The sequence below is a fragment of the Colossoma macropomum genome, unplaced genomic scaffold (assembly GCF_904425465.1).
Source record: "Colossoma macropomum unplaced genomic scaffold, Colossoma_macropomum, whole genome shotgun sequence".
Taxonomy (NCBI): domain Eukaryota; kingdom Metazoa; phylum Chordata; class Actinopteri; order Characiformes; family Serrasalmidae; genus Colossoma; species Colossoma macropomum.
The window spans coordinates 33,331,872-33,346,422 of record NW_023494786.1 but is presented as its reverse complement, the minus strand read 5'-3'; the positions used below and the strand labels follow the sequence as shown (position 1 = coordinate 33,346,422).

General features: G+C 39.6%; 1 protein-coding gene across 1 annotated transcript; it reads right to left on the bottom strand.

The window, feature by feature from the left end:
• Positions 1 to 579: 579 nt before the first annotated feature.
• yipf1 (Yip1 domain family, member 1) lies at positions 580 to 13,229 on the bottom strand. The gene is made up of 11 exons (XM_036565399.1): positions 13,163 to 13,229; positions 12,931 to 13,037; positions 12,576 to 12,630; positions 11,305 to 11,459; positions 11,140 to 11,220; positions 8,333 to 8,420; positions 8,127 to 8,243; positions 7,762 to 7,928; positions 5,283 to 5,465; positions 2,703 to 2,811; positions 580 to 1,207 (listed from the first exon to the last, which is right to left on the bottom strand). Exons 3-10 carry the CDS (start codon positions 12,607 to 12,609, stop codon positions 2,716 to 2,718), a joined length of 921 nt encoding a protein of 306 aa, XP_036421292.1. The 5' UTR covers positions 12,610 to 12,630; positions 12,931 to 13,037; positions 13,163 to 13,229; the 3' UTR covers positions 580 to 1,207; positions 2,703 to 2,715.
• Between the last annotated feature and the right edge of the window lie 1,322 nt (positions 13,230 to 14,551).

Genomic DNA, 14,551 nt, shown 5'->3' with positions numbered 1-14,551 from the left:
TGTATATAAATATATGCATATATAATGGGACAGACACCTCCCAATAGAAAGCACCCTATAAATGATGATTTTGTATATATTTAGCTCATTACTATCTCTGTTAATGCCTTGGGTTTACATAGATCATGACATAATGATCTATTCAGACTTCATGTAAATATGTAGATATGTAAATAGCAACTCAGCGCTGTGGGTCTGAAAGGATGTGTAGCTGTCAAGAAGAACCTCACTGAGAAAAGGAGACGGACACATCAAACAAAGAAGCTGAACGATGGACTGACCACCCCAGAGTCCAGACCTCAACACCACTGAATGTGTTTGATTACTTCAGAAAATGATCAACCAGCTTCTAAGACTGAACTTTGGAGGTGTGTCTGCAGATTCTTTGAGGAACTGAAAGTGAGGCTCCTGAAAAGATTGATAGCTGGAATGAAGGGAAAGAGTGACCCACTGAACTAGATTTAGTTGTTGAGGCCTCTGTGTCCTTTCTGACACTGAAAAATGAATAATTTGAATTTAACGGCTGTTTTGACTGGAAATGAACTTCATGAATCCAATAAAATCCAAGACAGGAAGAAATACGATTTAGTAATTGTTTATTAAAAAGTAGAGAAAACCTTTACAAAGCTTTAATTAACATTTCTGTTAGTATGTACATGCGTCTTCAGTAAAGGCACATATTGTTAAGCTCTATCAGCCTCCCGAAATAAAGAATTATGATACAGAACTTGACAGCAACTCAGATTAGTATGAATATACTAAAAGTTTAAAATGTGAACTTTGGCACTCGGACAGTTACCCTCACCATAAACAAGTGCTAAGTACTATAAGTTGGCCAACAGAGTCACAATGTCCTTTAGTGTATGTACAGGTCACAAATGGCTGAAACAGAAGAATGGCCCGTTTGGTGGACATCTCAGGTTCAATTATAGCATAAATATTTCAAACCCCGCTATATACAGTGTTCTATATCCCTTACCAGAGTCTACTCCGTAACAGTACACTTACAATTTATTTTTTAAAAGCAGATCAGAAGCATATTCTACATTCTATAGGTCAGGTGGACGAAGATGCCAGGCACGAACCACAGAGGTGCCAGTGATAAACTCACAGCTGAACACACGGGCCGCTAATCTGGTGAAATCCAGACGAGCCGTGACCTCATGAGCAGGAAACTTGATTCTGACCAATAAGGCAACAAGAGATCCTGCAATTGAAGAAGAATAACACATGCTTTAGCAAGGAGAAATCATGTACAGGAAGCTTTGTCTCAAGTGTTGACATGATTGCCCCCCTACAAGAGGCACTTCAAGCAAAAGAGTGCAGAAGAGAGGCCTATTTATCAGCCACCACGTTTGGTGTCTTAAGTCTGCTTCTTTAGCTTTAGGCTACGTTCACATTACCAGGCTGAAGTGGCACAAATCTGATTTTTTGCCCTAATGTGACTCAGATCTGATGTTTTCAGAGCTGTGTGGACACAAATCTAATCTTTTCAAATCCGACCTGAGCCACTTTCATATGTGGTCTTAGATCGGATATGTATCCGATTCGTGGCCATGCGACCTTAAGCTACGTTCACATCACAAGCCTCATTTCTCAAATCTGATTTTGTGCTAAAATCCGATCTCTCTGACACGATGTTTCACACTTGTTTAGGTAAGTGATTCAAATCAGTCATTAATGTGAACCAGCGTCCTGAAATGACCCTCATGAGCTCATCCTACTCAGTAACGTCAGGTGAATGAATCACGTTCATCATCAGCACAAACTAACGAGCAGAACGAGCTTCGCTGAGAAGATCATTAACTCTGATCAGCTCTCAGCTTCATTATTAGAGCGAGACGAAGGAGAAAAAGGTGAGATGAGCTGCTTTTTCACCATTTACAGGCTTTAACTTCTGTTTGGAGCTGCTGCCATGGTAACGCTGAATGATGGCGCAGTGGAAAAAAAAGCACATGAATTCCGATCTGAGCGTCTCATTAAGGTCACATGGCCGCGAATCGGATACGTATCCGATCTAGGACCACATAAATTACAAAAATTATAAAAGTAATTTTTACAGAGCAGATCACTGAAGAGACGCCATCTGAGATCCAGTTTGTAGCTCCGATTTGTGGAAAAATGGGTCGACTTTCAGTAGAAAAGTTCAGCTTCTTTTATTATAAGGGTTTAAAATTACATCACCCATCTATTTGACTGGAGAGAGGACAGTTACAGCTCTCATACGACCCCCACCTTTAGAATGTAGCTTATAAAATATGAAGGTTATGAAGAATATGACGAAGTGTGTTTTCGATCCACTTGTGGTTCCAAGGAGTTAAAAAGGTTAAAGAAAGCGACAACACAAGACATTAGCAGTTAATGTCCCCCAGCAAACAGTAATCGATATCATGGTGGTTTATTTGCTATTTTATTTAAATTATTTTAAGTGAAACAAGGAAGCGCACAGTGAGATACTGTTGCTTATGGCTGGTGCATTAGCGCTGGGCTTTTATTCTCTCCTGTATTTTGTTTGATTTTGACTGTGGTGAATTATAAAGCATAGTCAATATTGTACCTTTATAATGCTGAATGATCTAACATACCCAAATTTAAAAAATTAATATATTACCATAAAGCACATTATCAGTAACTTCTTATTTTCACTGTATCAAAAAAAACATATCGTTACAGCTCTACTTATACTCCTCTGTTTGTCTTACCTAAAGCCGGAGCTTAGTGTGCCTTGGTGGTTAAAAAGCCCTTCGTAACACTCGCTGGTCCTGGAGCATTTTCAGTTGTCAAAGCCTCGTAGGTGCTGAAAAAATAGGCCTGAGGAAGGAAAGAGAGAGGGCAGATTTATTATACCCTGACAGCGCTTTTCATTCTTCAGCTATTCTGACACCACGTGAGCTAATTAAATCAATGTAATTGATGATATTTGAGAGCCATAAGGACATGCTTTTGTGCACACTGGGAGGTGAACAATCTGGCTCGTTTCCAAGTCCGTGCACAACTATTGTCATACTTTCCAGGAATGGTGAGCGTTCCCTGGGAAAACAAACTCGACACCAATCCGTATAATCCTTTCACACTGTGACACGGAGCACCAAAAGTACTTAATGATACGCCACAGTAATAAGAAGAAGATTTTTAGGCCAGTTCGGAAATAACAACCTATTACAAAGACTGTTAGATACAGTTAGACTGTTAAATACAGCTATTCAGACTGTTAGATACAGTTAGACTGTTAAATACAGCTATTCAGACTGTTAGATACAGTTAGACTGTTAGATACAGCTATACAGACTGTTAGATACAGTTAGGCTGTTAGATACAGCTATACAGACTGTTAGATACAGTTAGACTGTTAGATACAGCTATACAGACTGTTAGATACAGTTAGGCTGTTAAATACAGCTATACAGACTGTTAGATACAGTTAGACTGTTAGATACAGCTATACAGACTGTTAGATACAGTTAGGCTGTTAGATACAGCTATACAGACTGTTAGATACAGTTAGACTGTTAGATACAGCTATACAGACTGTTAGATACAGTTAGGCTGTTAGATACAGCTATACAGACTGTTAGATACAGTTAGACTGTTAGATACAGCTATACAGACTGTTAGATACAGCTATACAGACTGTTAGATACAGCTATACAGACTGTTAGATACAGTTAGGCTGTTAGATACAGTTAGACTGTTAAATACAGCTATTCAGACTGTTAGATACAGTTAGGCTGTTAGATACAGCTATACAGACTGTTAGATACAGTCGGACTGTTAAATACAGCTATACAGACTGTTAGATACAGTTAGACTGTTAAATACAGCCATTCAGACTGTTAGATACAGTTAGACTGTTAGATACAGCTATACAGACTGTTAGATACAGTTAGGCTGTTAGATACAGCTATACAGACTGTTAGATACAGTTAGACTGTTAAATACAGCCATTCAGACTGTTAGATACAGTTAGACTGTTAAATACAGCTATTCAGACTGTTAAATACAGCTATACAGACTGTTAAATACAGTTAGACTGTTAAATACAGCTATACAGACTGTTAGATACAGCTATACAGACTGTTAGATACAGTTAGACTGTTAAATACAGCTATTCAGACTGTTAGATACAGTTAGGCTGTTAAATACAGCTATACAGACTGTTAAATACAGCTATACAGACTGTTAGATACAGTTAGACTGTTAGATACAGCTATTCAGACTGTTAGATACAGTTAGACTGTTAAATACAGCTATTCAGACTGTTAGATACAGTTAGACTGTTAAATACAGCTATTCAGACTGTTAGATACAGTTAGACTGTTAAATACAGCTATTCAGACTGTTAGATACAGTTAGACTGTTAGATACAGCTATTCAGACTGTTAGATACAGTTAGACTGTTAAATACAGCTATTCAGACTGTTAGATACAGTTAGACTGTTAAATACAGCTATTCAGACTGTTAGATACAGTTAGGCTGTTAGATACAGCTAGACTGTTAAATACAGCTACTCAGACTGTTAGATACAGTTAGACTGTTAAATACAGCTATTCAGACTGTTAGATACAGTTAGGCTGTTAGATACAGCTATTCAGACTGTTAGATACAGTTAGGCTGTTAGATACAGTTAGACTGTTAAATACAGCTATTCAGACTGTTAGATACAGTTAGACTGTTAGATACAGCTATTCAGACTGTTAGATACAGTTAGACTGTTAGATACAGCTATTCAGACTGTTAGATACAGTTAGACTGTTAGATACAGCTATTCACTGTTAGATACAGTTAGACTGTTAGATACAGCTATTTAGACTGTTAGATACAGCTATTCAGACTGTTAGATACAGTCAGACTGTTAGATACAGCTATTCAGACTGTTAGATACAGTAAGGCTGTTAGATACAGTCGGACTGTTAGATACAGCTATTCACTGTTAGATACAGTCAGACTGTTAAATACAGCTATTCAGACTGTTAGATACAGTAAGGCTGTTAGATACAGCTATTCAGACTGTTAGATACAGTTAGACTGTTAGATACAGCTATTCAGACTGTTAGATACAGTTAGACTGTTAGATACAGCTATTCAGACTGTTAGATACAGTAAGGCTGTTAGATACAGCTATTCAGACCATATCCACGTGTATCAGATAACACTTGCTGTAATATTCACATTGAAACCACGCTTTCCCTTCAAAATATGTATTTCATAACCTGTAAAACTGTCTTTAAATGCTGTAGAGCATCACAATATTTTGATTCCTGTGACTGCTACTAAAGCGTACCTTGCAACCAACAGCAAGCAAAACGTGAAGCACTGCAATGGCTGAAGTGACCGCTATAACGATGCGTGGGTGGTCGTCCCGGATTGCCGGCCAAAACGTCAGAATCAGCACAGATCCAGACAGGCAGAGAGCCAAAATGATGGAGCACCATCTCAGCGGTTCACTCGGTATGATCCACAGAACCTGCCAGAAACACAGATAAAAGTAAACATCGTATTGATTATATAACAGGAATGTTAACACGTAAGTTAACAAATCCTCTATAGAGAACACACTTTTTTCTAGTTTGACCAGGGGGTCAGTTACAAATGACTGTTTATACATAGCTGCTGAGAACAAAACCTTGTATGCTGCACTTTACACTGTGCAATAATCATTAGCCACGTTTACATGCAGCCTGACAATCCGATAATAATCTGACTAATATCTCTGTCGGAATAGAATGTGTCCATGTAAACACCTCAATCGGAATAGACTAGGTTTCTATCCAATTGAACAAGGTGGGTAATCCTGTAAATAATTCGTTAAATAGAAGAATAATATCCGTGTAAACGCCTGTATCTGATTACATTCCCTATCGGAAAGTTTAAGTCCGTTCTGATCATGTTCATCACGTCATAGTGAGAGTTTATACCGTTCAACATGGCGGAGCAGAAACTGGTCTGCAGAGGAGACGAAGTTTATGCTCTGATCTTTAAAAGACGGCGGTGGGACGGACGTCCAGCTTATGTGTCTCAGAACACGACGTCTTCCTCTCGGCCTTCTTTAATACGGACATGTGAAGGACGTTTTCCTGAGTGTGACATCATTTTAAAGTGATTAAAAACACAAGCGCTGCTCACTGCTGCTCATCTCACTCTGACTGGACTCACGTGATGCTCGTTGTCATGGTAACGACTACACTAAGCGGTTCTCGCATGCACGTAAATTTGGATAGGATTACTTGTAGTGAGCATGTAAACAGAGATTTTCCATCTGTTTGTTGAGTAGAGTGAGAATAAAGTCTTCATCTATAATCAGAATCTTCAATCGGATTGGCTAAAATCTTTGCATGTAAACACAGACAGTGATGTTTTTTCCTTTTCCTGTGAAATTATTATTTTGGAAATAGGAGGTTTTGTTCTGACAGCAACAATATATAGCGGAGATGGAGTGGTGACCAACACTTTAAAGACTGGCTCTCCAGCAATCAATCTAATCAAACACATTTGTACACTATATTGCCAAAAGTATTGGCCCGTCTGCCTTCACACGCATATGAACTTGAGTGAGATCCCATTCTTAATCCATAGGGTTTAATATGATGTCGGCTCACCCTTTGCAGCTATAACAGCTTCAGCTCTTCTGGGAAGGCTTTCCACAAGGTTTAGGAGTGTTTATGGGAATTTTTGACCATTCTTCCAGAAGCGCATTTGTGAGGTCAGACACTGATGTCGGACGAGAAGGCCTGGCTCGCAGTCTCCGCTATAATTCATCCCAAAGGTGTTCTATCAGGTTGAGGTCAGGACTCTGTGCAGGCCAGGCAAGTTCTTCCACACCAAACTCGCTCATCCATGTCTTTATGGACTTTGCTTTGTGCACTGGTGTTCAGTCATGTTGGAACAGGAAGGGGCCAAACTCCCCAAACTGTTCCCACAAAGTTGGGAGCATGAAATTGTCCAGAATCTCTTGGTGCTGAAGCATTAAGAGCTCCTTTCACTGGAACTAAGGGGCCGAGCCCAACTCCTGAAAAACAACCCCACACCAGAATCCCCCCTCCACCAAACTTTACACTCGGCACAATGCAGTCAGACAAGTACCGTCTCCTGGCAACCGCCAAGCCCAGACACGTCCATCGGACTGCCAGACGGAGAAGCGTGATTGGTCACTCCAGAGAACTGGTCTCCACTGCTCTAGAGTCCAGTGGCGGCATTCGACGCTTTGCATTGCGCTTGGTGATGTAAGGCTTGGATGCAGCTGCTCAGCCATGGAAACCCATTCATGAAGCTCTCTACGCTGTTCTTGAGCTGATCTGAAGGCCACATGAAGTTTGGAGGTCTGTAGCGATTGACTCTGCAGAAAGTTGGTGACCTCTGCGCACTATGCGCCTCAGCATCCGCTGACCCCGCTCTGTCATTTTACGTGGCCGTCCACTTCGTGGCTGAGTTGCTGTCGTTCCCAGTCGCTTCCACTTTGTTATAATACCACTGACAGCTGACTGTGGAATATTTAGTAGTGAGGAAATTTCACGACTGGACTTGTCACACAGGTGGCGTCCGATCACGGTACCATGCTGGAGTTCACTGAGCTCCTGAGAGCGACCCATTCTTTCACTAATGTCTGTAGAAGCAGTCTGCAGGCCTGGGTGCTTGGTTTTACACACCTGTGGCCATGGAAGTGATTGGAACACCTGGATTCAATTATTTGGATGGGTGAGTGAATACTTTTGGCAATAAAGTGTATACAGATGTGACCAGATGATGGAGTCTGTAGGACTCACCACAGCAGGAATGTAGATGGAGAGCGAGTAACCGTACACACACACGATCTCCAGGAAAGAGTAGGACACTGTTCGTGAGATTTTACTGTTCCTCCACGTCAGAAATCCCCACACAGCCAGCGGAACAAACCAGGCGTAGCTGTAGATCGCTGTGGCTGCGATGGTCACTGAAAAACAAGAGCCATTTGGAGCCATTTAACTTTTCCCTCTACCTTCCTAATAACGTTACATATCAGTGATATCTTACTCAGCCATCCGCTTCTCTTCTGCACAGTACCATACATTATGTTTAGGGTAAAGAATTCCAACAAAAGTGTTTCAGCCAATCAGTGCACAGTGTGAAAGGTTCACAAGTATAACTTTACCTTTCCTGAACTCGGGTACGTATTTGTACTGAGGCTGACCATAGTTCACCAGGAAGCTGCAGATGTTTCCACTGATGGCGACGGCGAAGACGAGCGTGGCACAGATCCAGAAAGGTCCTACAGAAGAAGAGTTCATCGTCAAAGCCATTTCTAATTGGGTCTCTATGCAGAGAGAATTCTTAATTTTATAATTTGCATAAGATTACCATAGAGGTCAGGGTTGTTCCTGATATAGAAGCGAACAAAGTTTTTCCCGGGCCATGGCACGACTGAGCCAATGATTCTGTCCTTCACCTGGAGACAGACAGACAGACAGACAGACAGACAGACAGACAGACAGACAGACAGAGAGAGAGTGTTTTATTTATTTTCACCATTTTCATCATCCACTACATACATGCTGCTCTGAAATACCTCAAGAACAAAAGAACGAGAGTCTACAAAGAATTTATGCTTGAAAATCAAACTTTGTTTGAATTACAAACCTCAGTTCCAAAAAAGTTGGGACAGTATGTGAAATGCAAAACAAAATTCAGAAAATGGTGACCAACTTTAAGTTGTATTTGAACGAAAACAGTCCAAAGTCAAGATATTTAATGTTTTATATTATCAACTTTATTGTTTTTTTGTAAATATACACTCATTCTGAAATCGATGCATGCAGTTCCAAAAATAGTTGATACAACAACTGTTAAATGTTCAGAAAACATTTTATAAGAGGTGATGTAAGTATGCTTGGGTGTAAACGGTGCCTCCAGGTAATGCCAAGTCCTTCATGAGTGAGGATGGTCGAGGCTCGCCAATGTGCTAAAAAAATGCACCAGCAAAAAATTCTCGAAATATCATACCGTACAACGTTTTTCTCAAAATATTACGACTTTTTTCTCGAAGTCTACCATTTTTATTTTTAAAACACTGCCATACTCTCCCTACTACTACGAGCTTCTTTTCCCAGTAGAAAGAGAGAGACCTGGGAGACAGGAACACTCGTGCAGAGAGACGAACTAAACTGGAAGCTCCAGAGAAAGAAACACCTCTGAAGCCTGCAGTAGTGAAGAGCTATTCACTCACAGCCTAGCGTTCTTTTGTTTTTGTTAATGTTTGGAGAGAAAGAATAAAACACCCTCCAGGGCATCACAGTCACATATCAACAACGTTCAGAAACGCCGCCGACTTCTCTGGGCCGAGCTCATCTGAAATGGACTGATGCTCAGTGGAAACGCATACTGTGGTCTGACGAGTCAACCTTTTAGATTGTTCTCAGAGCCAAAGCAGAAAAGGACCATGCAGATTGCTACCAGCATAAAGTTCAAAATCCAGCGTTTGTCATGGTGTGGGGGGGGGTATAAGTGGGTAACCTGCACATCTGTTAAAGCACAATTAACATATTTTAGAGCAACATATGCTGCCTTTAAGACACCGTCTTTTTCAGAGACGTCTATGATTATTTTATTATAACAACACATAGAAACATTCTGCACGTTACATCAGCATGGATGCGTAATCAGAGAGTGTTGGTGTAATAAATACAACAATGAAGACCCCGTATAGTTGCACAACAATGAAGACCCCGTAAACATGCACAAGTCTCAACTTTTTTGGAACGTCAAGGTATCAAATTTCTAATGAGCGTACGTTCACAAAAAATAAAATAAAGTTCACAGGGCAAAACACTAAATACTGTATTTTTGTACTGCATTAATTTAATACAGGTTAAACCGAATATAGTTATTTCACATACCTGTCCCAACGTTTTTTAATTTGAGCTTTGTAAGTTAAACATCAGCAATGTTTACTACACTTTGACGTTAACTGTCACCAAAGTACACATTTACTGTCCTGCTTGTTCTAAATTACTGTTAATATATAACCAGCCATTTTCACGTTGACATTTCCTCAGGTTGTATTGGCTTTTATACTCAGTTGTCTTTATCCGTTTATTTAACAGGGCAGTGCACAAAGTCAACAACACTGTTTTATGATAGAAATGTGGCAGATCTAGCATGGCTAAATTTCTTCTGCTGTTCTTAGACAGATTAATGTTGAAAATATGAACACTACTTTTACACGACAGCATTAAAAGGCCTTAAATAATACAATAAATACTACAATAAATACCCATTTCAACACTTCATGACAAACAGAAATGATCCAAATATCCACAAAAATGACATAAAACAGACTCACCATAGATACATACATTATAGCCTCTTATGCTCCTTGGAACCACCGGTGGTTCCAAAACGCACTTCATCATATTCTTCATAACTTTCATGTTTCATAAGCTCCATTCTAAAGGTGGGGGTCGTATGAGAGCTGTAACTGTCTTCTTTCCAGTCAAATAGATGGGTGATGTAATTTTAAACCCTTATAATAAAAGAAGCTGAACTTTTCTACTGAAAGTCGACCCATTTTTCCACAAATCTGGGCTATAAACTATAAACAGATGGCGTCTCTTCAGTGATCTGCTCTGTAAACATTATTTTTATAAAATAATACAAAGAGCGTGGACAAACCAAAACATACCCTGGAGAATAATATGTTTTCTCACTGCTGTGGACGACAATTTACATGTACAAAGTCTCTCCTGTGAATAACTTTCCAATAACCAAAAAACCGCCAACATAATTTGCCAAAATTCTTCTCTTTCGATGTGAAACAGGCATTCCTAAACTTGGGAAGAGCTTATGTAAGCAGTATCCTCACCAAACACAAGGCTGATGTGGTTTGCCAACACAGCTTTGACAAAACTGTGTTCCTCTACAGTCTCTCTGTGTTCGAGTTCAGAGAAAGCTAACCACCCAGCGAAAGCTACCATAACTGAACTAGCAAGAGTGTCCACTCAGTCAACCTCCTGTGCCATCGTTCCCTGACCCAGATCCAGCAGTACAGTGAATAAGAACCTTCTTAAGGTCTCCATATAAAAGCTGGGTGATGTTTCTAGCGAGTGGAGACAGTGAGGTCTGTATGTAGAGCTCATTTCACGAGTCAACAGAAACTTCAGAGAGCTTACCTGGCTAGTGTCCACATCAAAAAATGTCTGATAGTACTCAAACGTCCAGAAGGGAGCGTTTTTCTTTTGACCAGAAAGAAGCTGTTGAAAAAAATATAAGAATGAAAATCCACTCATGAGCAAAAGTCCACAAAATCAGGCTTTTTACTGATACATCAACCAAACCTTATCTGTGTCATCACTCTCCAGTGGATCAGTCTCGTCCTCCTCCACAACTCCTGCAACTCTCCGCTGCTTTTGAGGTTTGGTGGTGTGGTCATCAATGGTGATTCTGGTAGTTCCGGTACTACTGCCCATTAAATCTGCATCATCTCCAAAATCTATTAACAGCAAGAATAAAATTACAATCCTACATTTATAAACTCCCTGGCCACTTTACTAGAAACCCCTCTATCTTGCTGGTGTACAGTTAGAGACTGTAGCTCATCTGTTGATGCACAGTTTCTAGCCCTTCATCAATAGTAGTTTCTGTCCTCAGAGTTGATTTTAACTGGATAGGTGTTACTAATAAAGTGGCCAGTTAGCAGATAAGGAAGGTGTTTCTAATAAAGTGGCCAGTGACTGGAAGTACAAGGCAGGTGTTTCTACTAAAGTGGCCGGGGAGTGGTAATACTAGGGGTTTCTAATAAAGTAGCCAGTGATTGGAACCACAAGGTAGGTGTTTCTAATAAAGTGGCCAGTGACTGGAAGTACAAGGCAGGCGTTTCTACTAAAGTGGCCGGGGAGTGGTACTACTAGGGGTTTCTAATAAAGTGGCCAGTGAGTGGATGAAAGGTAGGTGTTTCTAATAAAGTGGCCAGTTAGTGGATAAAGGTAGGTGTTTCTAATAAAGTGGCCAGTGACTGGAAGTACAAGGTAGGTGTTTCTAATAAAGTGGCCAGTGAGTGGAAGTACAAGGTAGGTGTTTCTAATAAAGTGGCCAGTTAGTGGAAGTATAAGGTAGGTGTTTCTAATAAAGTGGCCAGTTAGTGGAAGTACAAGGTAGGTGTTTCTAATAAAGTGGCCAGTGACTGGAAGTACAAGTCAAGTGTTTCTAATAAAGTGGCCAGTTAGTGGAAGTACAAGGTAGGTGTTTCTAATAAAGTGGCCAGTTAGTAGAAGAAAGGTAGGTGTTTCTACTAAAGTGGCCAGTGACTGGAAGTACAAGTCAAGTGTTTCTAATAAAGTGGCCAGTGAGTGTATGAAAGGTAGGTGTTTCTAATAAAGCGGATGGAGAGTTTCTGTACAGGTCACTCTGGTCACTAAGTAAGTTAAAAAGTACACGTTATCTTTACCGATTTAATATAAATCTATTCTTCAGCAGTTTAGAGTGGTGCTGTTTGGATTTCAGAGTTAGATCTCTTACACCTCTTGACTGTTTTGACTATTCCTTATCTACAGACGTATTTTTGTTTTCCAAAGTTCCTCCAAAAGTGATAAAATAAGAAAAAACTGACCTTGAAACTGCAGATGGAAGTCTGTGTTGGCCATCAGCAGTGTGAATGTGGGTTACTATAGAAATACAACAAAAACAGCAGGAAAACACTTAATATAACCTTTATTTACAACATGTTATTAAACTGTAGACGCGATCTTAAACGAGGCTGAAGTTGGCTTTCTATTCGCCAGCTTCTCCGAATTTCCCCGTTCCACCTTAAACAGTGCAGCCGTACATGTGTGCACTGGAGGAATGATAGTAGTTACTACTGCACCATTTAAGGTGGAACGGGAAAATTCGAATAAGAACCTGCCTTCAGCTTCGTTGATTTTAATATCGAATGAGTGTCTCCGAGGTCTGTCTCGCAGACTCACCGCTTTAATCTTCAGCTCTCCGGTTAAATCTCTGTTTACTGAAGTTACCCAGCCTGTCAGCAGCAGCTACGTCTGCGGAAACTACGGTGCTGAGCTACAAATCAGCCCTTCAAAGAGACGTTTTACGTAGAATTACTGTACAAATACTCAATATTTCACATCGTTACGAGTCATCGATAAACTGTAGACACAACAGAAACAAATCTATCCGGTCTGTATTGGTTAATTTTACCATTTAAGACTTTCCAACATGCTTGTTTTGTTTAGCACCAGTGCCGATAATCTGCCTTTCAAAATAAGAGTGGTAATCTTAAAAAACACTCGTCGTTTCACAGCGGTGGTACAAACCCTGTACCTGAGTTAAAGTAGAGACACCCAAGTTCCTCCCTTTAGACCTCCACTTGAGTAAAAGTACTAAGTATTCACCTTCAAATGTACTTAAGTATCGAAAGTAAAAGCACTAAAAGATTAATTATGACTTTAATGTCCTGTTATCATTTCTGTAACAAGACTCGCTTCATTAACTCATTTTAGGTGAAAATACTCCAGTGTCTCTCTTGGTAAACCAGTCTTTTAATAGAGTCATTAATTAGTGATGCTGATGTCTATTCAAAATTATCATAAGCACAAAACACTGAAGGCAAACAGTTTCCATCAGGTAGAACTGAGTGGCTCTGAAATCACTTTACAAACAAGCAAAGTTTCAGTTTAAGATTTATTTGTAACTTAGTTACAAGTTTAAGATTAATAAAAACTTTAAACTCAGATTCACAAATGAGTTTCCTTTACTAAACTGCATCTGTAGGTCTCTGTTCATAAACATAAACTAGCCTAAACTAATTTACTATAAAATGAAATGTGTTTGTATTAATTCAGAAAAAGACACGTCAGTCACAACTGCATATGAGTACATATTTCTATATTGTGGTCTATTTACACAAAGGTAGGTTAGTTCATCATTTATGTTGAATAGACTCTCCCAGAATTTTACTCTGCTGCACTGATGTTGAACCGTGTGCTGCACTGGGTCGGTATGACCAACAGGTCAAAACAAGCTCAAAACAAAGTGACCGCTGTGCCCTGATTGGTGTTCTTACTTTGCGCTTCTTTCATTTTGACATGTTACGTTTTTATACACACATAAACCAAAAGGAGTGACAGATTTCTCATAATGTAGTGGAGTAAAAAGTGAGATATCTGACTTTGAAATGTAGTGGAGTGAAAGTAAAAAGTCTCCCAGAAAGGAAAAACTTCAGTAAAGTACAGATACATGAAAAAACTACTTAAGTACAGAAACGAATTACATTTACTCCACCACTGGTCGTTTCATTGTATAAATTGAATTAAAATAGAGATATGTGTGTTGTTGTTGTTATTATTATAGACATGTAGTGATTAATTAAATTTCGTTCACATGTACTGAACTTTTTAAAGTAATTTTAAAAGATACGCTTTTACCTCTACATAAGAATATTCATGATAAAACGGATCCAGTTTTTAGTCCCTTTTCATCTTTGGTTTTATGTAATTCTGCTGCTTTGAATCGCCTTCAAGACTGCTTTTCTACGGAGCCCTGCTGGTGACATCCTGTGTAAATAAAAATAACACGTGGCCACAACTT